Raw genomic sequence first — 9,176 nt, forward strand, 5'->3', positions numbered from 1 at the left:
CGGGGTATGGCCGAACAGCGAGGGTCGCACGGAGAGACGGCAGCGCCTGGCCAAGCGGCACCACCAAGCAGCGCAGCAGCGCACAGGGCAAGAGCGAGCGCCGGGCCCGGGGCACCACCAAGCAGCGCAGCAGCGCACAGGGCAAGAGCGAGCGCCGGGCCCGGGGCATCATCAAGCAGGGCAGCAGCGCAAAGGGCAAGAGCGAGCGCCGGGCCGGGGGCACCACCAAGCAGCGCAGCAGCGCACAGGGCAAGAGCGAGCGCCGGGCCCGGGGCACCATCAAGCAGCGCAGCAGCGCACAGGACAAGAGCGAGCGCCGGGCCCGGGGCACCATCAAGCAGCGCAGCAGCGCACAGGACAAGAGCGGGCGCCGGCCCCGGAGGCACCACCAAGCAGCGCAGCAGCGCACAGGACAAGAGCGGGCGCCGGCCCCGGAGGCACCACCAAGCAGGGCAGCAGCGCACAGGGCAAGAGCGGGCGCCGAGCCCGGGGCACCACCAAGCAGCGCAGCAGCGCACAGGACTAGAGCGAGCGCCAACCCCGGGGGCACCACCAAGCAGCGCAGCAGCGCACAGGGCAAGAGCGGGCGCCGCGGAGGCGGGAGCGCCGGGCCGACTCGGAGTCCGGTGGATGCGGGCGCCACCGGGGGAGGAGGCAGGTGGACTGGGCGGAGGACCGGGAGGCGGCGGCGCCGGCGGGGCGCTCCCGGGCCGCGGCACGCGCACTCGCCTCAGGAAGTAGGGCTTGGCGTAGAACTTGAAGTCCGCCCCCTCGAAGTACACGTCGAACTCCGAGGCCCGGGCGTAGGGCACGCGGATGGCCACCGTCAGGAAGTCGGGGTCCTGGCTGAGCTCGAACGCGGGGGTCAGCATGGCCGCGCCGCACGCCTGGCAGCCGCGATCGGGATGCCGGACTTTCAGACAAGTCCCGCGCTCCAGGCACCGCGCCGCTTCCGGCGCAAGGCGGAAGTGTGCACCGCGGTGCCGGAAGTCCCGCCCCTCGTCGGGCTCCCTGGAAACGCGCCCCTTTAAAAGGAGCGGCGGTGCTGTCTCCGGAGCCCGGAAGGGTTGGGAGGACCCCGAGGGGTGGTCCGCCGCGACTTCTCCGGGCTTCCCTGGTGACGTTGCAGGTGGACAGACGTTTCCGGTGTGAAACCTCAGGGAGGCCCTGTGCCTCGGAAACCTCTGCTGTGAAACGAGGCTAGGCCGGGCGCGGTGGTGCCGCCTGCTGTCCCCGCCGCTCTGGAGGCCGAGGCTGGAGGATGCAAGTCCGAGGCCAGCCCAGCAACATAGCGAGGCCCTGTCGCAAAATAAAATGTGAAAAGGGCTGGGAGTGTGGCTCAGTGGCTAAGCACCCCTGGGTTTAACCCCCCAATACCTAGTAGTGGTGACAGTAGTAGTATTAATAATCATAAAACGAGCTAGCCTCGCGGAAACGCTGTGAGGGTAAGGTGACCTGGCGCGTGCTGAGCTCCAGCGTCGCAGCTCCTGCTGTCAGCGCTCAGTGTGGTGCAGCAGGTGCCGCGGAAGCCGAGGTTTCCCTTAGTTCTCACGTGTCTTTCAACGCTATGCACGCACTCCCTCCCTTCCTTCCCGGCTCTCCTTTCTCTCCACTTTTTATATAATCCCTTATATAGGGTTTTGTCATTAGCAGAGTCTCCAGTGTGACATCTGGTCCACGCTATGAACTCCAAAGAAAACTGGGCGCAGAGAGGTTACGAAATGTGACTTATAGTCTTGCCGTTTGCAATGATGAGAAACCGGAACGTCTGGCTCTTACACCGAGCCCATGTCTGCGCTGAGGAATCGTGGTCCCTCTGGATTTTACCCCGTTTCCTTCTTGTCACTCTTCCCCTCCCACTTGTCAGAGGCTGGCTTTTCTCTTTTTCCCTTCCCTGCATGTACTCCCGTTAGTCTGTGTTCCTCTTGGTCTCCCATTGCCCCTCCCACTAGTCTCCCACTTCTATATATTCCCTTGGACTCCTTTCCCTCTCATTCAACTTTTTTTCCTGTTATTTCTCCAGTAATTAGCATAACCCAGTTATCATTCCCAGGTTTCAGATGTCAGTGGGAAAGGGATGAAAATTATCTTTTTTTTTTTTTTAAATTATCTTAACAAGACAACTTCAAGAGTCTTTTTAACAACTGGTTTTCTATGCTTGTAAAGAAGTCTTGAAACTTAATTAGGATTTAGAAAAAAATAATAACAGGAGTTATTAGTGTTAGTTGAATACTTATTACGTACCTGCACTGCAGCAGACCCTATATATGATCTCATTTTCCCTCCCAGCAGCTTTGTGAAGAAGGCGTTCCATTTTCCCTCGGCCTGCCCGGGATGCTCATAAGTGGTTCCATGGGAATTGAAGCCTAGGTAAGTGTGACTCCCAGGTCCAGGCTCTGAACTACTGCCAAGTTGACTCCCTCTCATACGACCTCTTACCTCCCTGTTTCACAATCTGAGGCCAAGCCGGCCTACTTTAGACCACAGTGAGATCTACAAATCATAGACACTCAATACAACAATGAATTGATGCTGACCTGGAATTAGTACGGCCCTTAAAAGGTCTCTTGAGAAAGGCCTTTGGCTAAATCATTCCAAATTAGCTTCTCTGGAAAAAATATCTTTACATCCACCATGGGACCTCCTTCCTGTAGGTCACAGCATTCATATTTTTAAATTATTAATGCCAGAAAATTCACTGGAACAAGCTATGCTGTCTATGAGCAAACTCTAATTAAAAGCAGTTTACACACCAGAGCTGTGTATTTCCTGGGCGCTTGGTTATGTGGTTAATGCACTCACTATACACACTCACACACGCAGAGTGATGACAGCAGACTACATGGTCGTGCTGCTATGATTTATGAGAAATATAAATTACAGCTGCCTCATCACAAAACACTGACAGTTATAACCATCTGGTGGGGTTCTATGGTTTGGGGGAGATTTGGCTGTTTTGGTTTTTGTTTTAGAAAGCAACAGTTCTAACTGTATTTTGCATTTCTAATTGTGGTAAATTACACACATTATAAATTCATTTTAAAAAGACAAAATTCCCTTTGACTGCATGTAGCTTTGATTCTCTCTTTTTCTCTCTCCCCCAAAGATGACTTTTCTAGCCACCCTTCAGACCCTTTTATTTTTCTCAGGACATCTCTTTGTACCCTTGTGACTTCGTGCTTAGACTCTTTTATGTGGGTGCATTATCACACTATAAATGTAATGCTGCAGTTTTTTTTACTTTACTACATTTTTTAGACATAACTGTATTGCTATATAGATCAAAATTGAAGTCTTTTTTGTGAAAACATAATGCTTAAAACTAAAGACATTATTAACAAACATTTCATATTAACTCTGATTTAGAGGTGGAAAACAGGAATGAAATATCTTGTCATTTTTTAACCAAAGCTTGCAGTATTAATTTTTTATGTTTCCATATCCTTGAGTCTTACTTTTGGGTAGACATTCATTACTTTAAAAATAATTGTGCTTTTTTGTTTTATTTTTTTTCTGTAGCCAGCTTATTAAAGAGGTCAGTTAGGTAGCCTGTCACCCTAATTACATTAAACTGGTCCTTTCCTGGTGTACTGATTGAGGTCCATAAGGTTCAAACTTAAATAAATTTTATAAATAATTTTAATTTCAGCTTCTGTTCTTTGAAGTCCTTTAATGTTGAAGTACCCTTGGTTTCCAGAAGGTGGCGTCTATCAGGGTGATTAAGACAATGTGATCTCCAACAACAGTTTTATCCTGGAGAGTGGTTTCTGAAAAACCGTCTCATTCCAGTTCTTCTCTAAGGTGTTTCTAGGAGGAGGTGACTCACACAGAACTGGCAGGTGACAGCTCAAGCACTATCACCATGTTGATAGACAACTTTTCAGGCTCTTGCTCAATAAAGCTCAATAAAGCCCTGAAGAATATGCAGAATGGCGGTCCCTGACCCCGCTGCATCTGTTGACATTAGTCTGCACAGTGGAACTGAGGGCTGAACAGCACACATGTGGAGATACTAGTCCAAGCCCAGCAGACAAAATGCAAGGTGTCCTAGGAGAATGACCAGACAGCATCTTGAGCTTCCTTTGTTGTTTGTATTTCTGAAAGACATCTCCAGAAGACACTGTTTTGATGTCCTGTCCAGATGCTCTTCGTGGTGCCTGGAACCCATCCGTCACTACTAGCAACGAAGGGTGCTAGTGGCTTACCACTGATCCCTTGTGCGCCAATTGCCCAAGCCCAGGGTTTCTCACCTCAGTATGGTGGGCAGGTCATGCTGCCACTGGAGGCCGTCCTGTGCATTGGCAGGATGGTTAGCAGTATCCCTGCCCACTCATCCTTCCATTCTAGTCCCAGTCCTCCTGATGTGACAAGCACAATACCTCCAGACTGTCAAATAGTCCCTAGGGGACAAATTGCCCATGGTTGAGAACAACTACTCCAGATTGATGGGAGCCACCAGGAAGTGACTCCACCACCAGCCCAGGCTCCCAACGGTGGGGCTGATGTGGGGAACTGAAGCCCCTCCAAGAGGAAGTTGACTCTGTGGCAGGAGACTACCTGCTGGGGTGCTGAGAAGATGGCCCCTTTCTTGATGTGGATGGAGTGACATGGGTCTATCCCCAGGTGAAAATCCACGACACCATGGATTTAAGGTTCATGTGCTTTACTGTGTATCTTGATGAAAAAGAATCTGTGGGTGTTTGGTCGACTCTCAAGACTGGGTGCTGGAGAGGCAGGCTGCTGCTGCCTCGTGTCTGTGTTTTGCACAGGGCAGTGCCTGTGGCTGCAGAGTACAGCCAGTGTTACACCTCGAGTGGGCCACTGTACACAAAGGCCTGACTCCTGGTTTCAATGACAGCTCTGAGGAAACTGCTAAATATTGGGGGCAAGGGGAGCCGTCAGAGCTCCCCATGGACTTGGCTGAGGTCTTGGTTTCAGCTGTATCATCCAGTCCCACCTTCACCTCACAGGTGTTTCTCAAAGAACACTCCCTTCAATACCATCTGCTCTCCACCCTCCGCAGGGTCTGTTTTCAGGTGTCCTATCTAATAACCTCTGGGGATGGGGATGTAGCTCAGTGGTAAAGCACGTGCTTAGTATGCATGAGGACCCAGGTTCAATGCCCAGCACCCTAAAAACAAACAGATCTGCCCCATACACCAGAATCCTTCCAAATAGACCAGAATGCTGACTTTCCTCTCCACGCTGAAATTCCCAAAATTCACTCTGTTCTCCTTGATTTTCCTGGAATTAAAGCCATGAGTTGGCTTGTATCTCGAAAACCCATTGCCACGGTTCAGTATCTTCCTGAATGCCTCTGTGATTGCAGCAGACACCCCAAAGAAACCAATCTCATGGAAAAGAATAGCAACCACAAAACTGGGAGCTCTGTGCAGGGGAAATACAGGCCCTCCTGCAATTCAAAACCATCTCTGTTGATTACACGTATCATAAACTCATGGCAGGCACTTCTCTCAAGTGGAACTAGCATAACTGGCTGTTGTGCATTGTGTCCCCAGAAGAGTTCACATTGGACACTTTTCCCTGAATAAGGACAGATCCTTTCAACAGCTGCACTAGTGTTTAAAATGCAGGTAGTAATTATGTTATTGTCAACTGTACACAATCAAAACGCAGCTTCGGCCCTTCCCGGCCTCTCGTCTCTGTGCCCCGCTCTGCACTCTGTGCTTGCATATCCTCTGCGAATCACATCTGTCCTTCATTTCCTCACACTCCACACCCTGCACGACATTTTCTTTGTTTCACATCAATGTTTTGATGATTGTTTTGGCCATATGGGTTTGGTTTATTTACACTGGTTTTCATGGTTCTTTCAGTATTTAATAGCTTTTTAGTTGTGATTTTTTTTTTTTTTGGTTCAATCACGATTCATAGCCAATGAGGTATATTTTCTCTCTCTGTGAGACATGAAGAAACCAGGCAATTTAAACTTAAGTCTTCCCGCCTTCAGGAAGTTTCCAGCCAATAGACAGTCCCTGAAGAGACATTTATAGAGCCATTTGCTTCCATTACTATCATTTATGGAGTGGATTTTTTTTCCAGTTCAGAAAACAATGTTAAGGGTCTCTTCTTTTTCTCTCGGCAATACTGCCCCAAATCATGGAAAATTATGATATAAATTAAATGAGTAACAATGGCTGGTATTTCTGGATGTGTATTGTGTACAAGCCATTTTTCTAAGTGATTGGTAAGTGATCACGGTTTCATGCCACATCAGTTCTGCAAGGAAAGTGCTGTTGTATCATCTGTCCCATGTCACATGGCTAGTTAGTGACATGGCCAGCCTAGGGACCCCATTGCTTCCAGTCCATTGTCCATTAAAATATGTGTTTCTATTTTTGATGGTCTGGGAAGAGAGAGGGAGAAGAGAGTGTAGATAATAAAAGATGAAAGAAACGATTCCTAAAGTCACGTAATTTAGATATTAGTCACAAAAATAAAACACAGAAGACTATTTCCAAGGATTCCCTCTCCCACCATGAGCTAGCACTCCCAGGGATCACACCTGCTGTGGTACCTCCACAGTGCACTGGGCTGGCCCTGTTTGACCAGTGGAATGCAGCAGAAGCCATGCCAGGTGACCTCTGAAGCCAGGTGGCAAGAGGTCTTGCTGACACCCTGGACTCCTGGAACGTGGGCTCTGAGGGAAGCCAGCCAGCACGTAAGGAATCCAACCCTCCCAAGACCGCCATGCTGCGGGAGCCCACCTCACCAAGCAGAAGGGCAGTGGCCACCCTAAGCCATCTCAGCCGGCCCAGCCCAGACGCCATTCCCATGAGTAAAGAGGACATCTTGGACATTCCAGCCCCAGCAAACTCCAAGTGGAGAACAGCAGAGTCCAGCTGAAAGAAAAGGGCTACAGGCTCTGAGCCACCAGTGGTCCCAGTTATGCCAGGAGAGGCAGGCCGTCCCCACTGCGCCTGCCCGATTGGGTAATTCACAAAGCTATGAGCACAACAAAGTGGTGATTGTTCAAAGTTAGGAGGTTTGTAATGCAGCCACTGATAAATGAAATAGCAGTTCTTGAAAAAACACTCACCAAAGAAGGTACAAACTAATATCAGAGAGATCCAGAGATGGAGAAATGCTTCGGGGTTGGAACAATTAGAAAAATCTCCTTTCTGATAAGGAAGTCTGGAGCTGGACCCAGGGCTTGGGGCAGATCAGTGGGGCAGACCCAGGTCACCTTATCTGATGTGCAGGGTACAGAACGGAAGCCCAGGATTGGAAGGAAAAGGCGTCTAGTGCAAAATCACCGAGGGTGGGGAACGCCAAGGAAAATAGTCTCACAACTGAACAGGACCGTAAAAACCATCTAGCAGCACCCACTGGTTTTCTTCTTACAGATTCGGAAACTGGAAGCCAGACAATGAGATCACTTGGCAAGTTACGCGGCAGCCTCCTCCCTCCCAGAGCCGCAGCTGCTGGGCCAGCAGGGTCTCTGCGCGGTGCCTTCTCCCCTGGCGTTGGAGACACCCTGGTGTGCCACCCTATTTATTTACACTGGTTTGTACTGTGCAGGCACGGGCGTGTTTAAAGCCAAGTTCTCTGCTTCTGTGGAGCGCAAGTCTCTTCATCTCTCTCATCCTCCCCCCTCATATTGAAGAGAAAGGCCTGAAACCTTCCAGCCTCTGAATTCTCACCAAGTGCTCCAGTAAGTGTTTTAAAGCAACTTTTCTGAGGTTTAATTTGCATTTCATAATATTCCCTCTGTTTTAAGTGCACTACTCAAGTGATTTTTAGTATCAAGTTACGCAACCAGCCACAAAATCCAGCCCATTTCCATTACCCTGATCAGATCTCGGCCCATTTACACTTAACCCTGCTCCCACCCAAGCTGCAGGCTGCCCTTCTACTTTCTGTCTCTGGATTTGTCTTTTCTGCACATTTTGTATAAATTCTCATAGGCTGCACGGGGTTTTGCGTCTGGCTCCTTCCATGTGGCCCCGGGGTTTGGGGTCCACCAGCGGTTCTTCCCTGCCCCGCCCACACCTTTTTTTGGATGAACAGCCCTCCATTATATGGATTGCTGTGCTTGGTTTCTCCATTTACCAGTTAAAGCACATTTGGCTCATTTTCACTTTTTGGCTCTTATGAATAAGGCTTTTTCCACAAAGTTTTAAAAGCAGTAAGGATTGCTAAGTAAGCAGAGTCCCAGAAGTTTTGAGTTTTCTGAGGAGATTGCTTATTAAAATAAAAAAAAAATACAGGAAAACTTGAAGAAGAATGTAAATGTCCTGCTCAGCTATGATCACAAGGTTACCTTTCTACCATAAGCATCCGTGCTTTCTATAAGATGAAACTGCACATACTTTTTGATAGTTGATTTTAAAATTAATGTCGTCATCATAAAAATCTGCCTATGCCAGGAACATTTTATTGAATTAATGTACCATAATTTGCTTATCTAATCCCAACTATTAGACCATTCAGTTTTAGGTAATTTTTTATTATAAACAACAATGACTATTGCCATGCTCACAAAGGTCATTTACAAACAAAAACCATGAAGCTGGTTATTCTACTTTATTTCATTTCCTTTATGATTTTTATTTACAGTCAACCTTTTATGCCATCCTGGATTCCATTTTTATTTAGTTTTGCATGCTCGGGATCAAAACCAGGGCCTTGTGCCTGCCTGACAAGAGCTGTACCCCTGAGCCCCTCAGTCACATCCCAGGGTTAGATTGCAGGTGCCTTTTTAGACAGACTCATGCAGGAACGTCCAGTCCTGTGTGGTCCCCAGGCACAGTCCTCTTTCCATCCTGGGCTCCACTAAGTACCCAGAGTCCTAAATAGCTCCTCAGCCTGTTCCAGTTTCCACTGAGACATCCGGACTGGCCCCAGGGCCTGTGCTGCCCTACACCTAGCTAGAGGGGCCCCTACTGGCCCCACGCTTTACAGAACTCCTGGCCTGGCCCTCTTCAGACACTGCCCAAGCCTCCCATCTTCTAGAACACTCCCCAGACAGCAAGGCCCCTGAATTTCATGAATCTATTGCCTCCGCTGGTGCGGGCCACTTTGTGAAGGGGCCCTCCTAGAGGCAAACTGTGCCTCTGGTGTCTCCAGTTCAGGCCTGAAAGGTGGCCAAGGCCAGCAGTTGGAATGGCCTTGATGAAAGGTGGACATGTGGGCAGGGGTGGGCGGGAAAGAGG

The 9,176-nt window shown here is 49.2% G+C and overlaps 1 protein-coding gene across 2 annotated transcripts in view; it reads right to left on the minus strand.

Moving 5' to 3' along the window:
• The window catches only part of Shq1 (SHQ1, H/ACA ribonucleoprotein assembly factor), a 68,634-nt gene extending 67,691 nt beyond the window's left edge, over positions 1-943 (minus strand). For both annotated transcript variants that reach the window (XM_027931958.2, XM_027931957.2), the window contains exon 1: positions 730-943. In XM_027931958.2, the coding sequence (XP_027787759.2) occupies positions 730-872 (143 nt within the window). In that variant the 5' untranslated portion in view covers positions 873-943. The remainder of the gene's footprint in view (positions 1-729) is intronic.
• Between the last annotated feature and the right edge of the window lie 8,233 nt (positions 944-9,176).

This window comes from Marmota flaviventris, chromosome 20 (assembly GCF_047511675.1).
Source record: "Marmota flaviventris isolate mMarFla1 chromosome 20, mMarFla1.hap1, whole genome shotgun sequence".
NCBI lineage: Eukaryota > Metazoa > Chordata > Mammalia > Rodentia > Sciuridae > Marmota > Marmota flaviventris.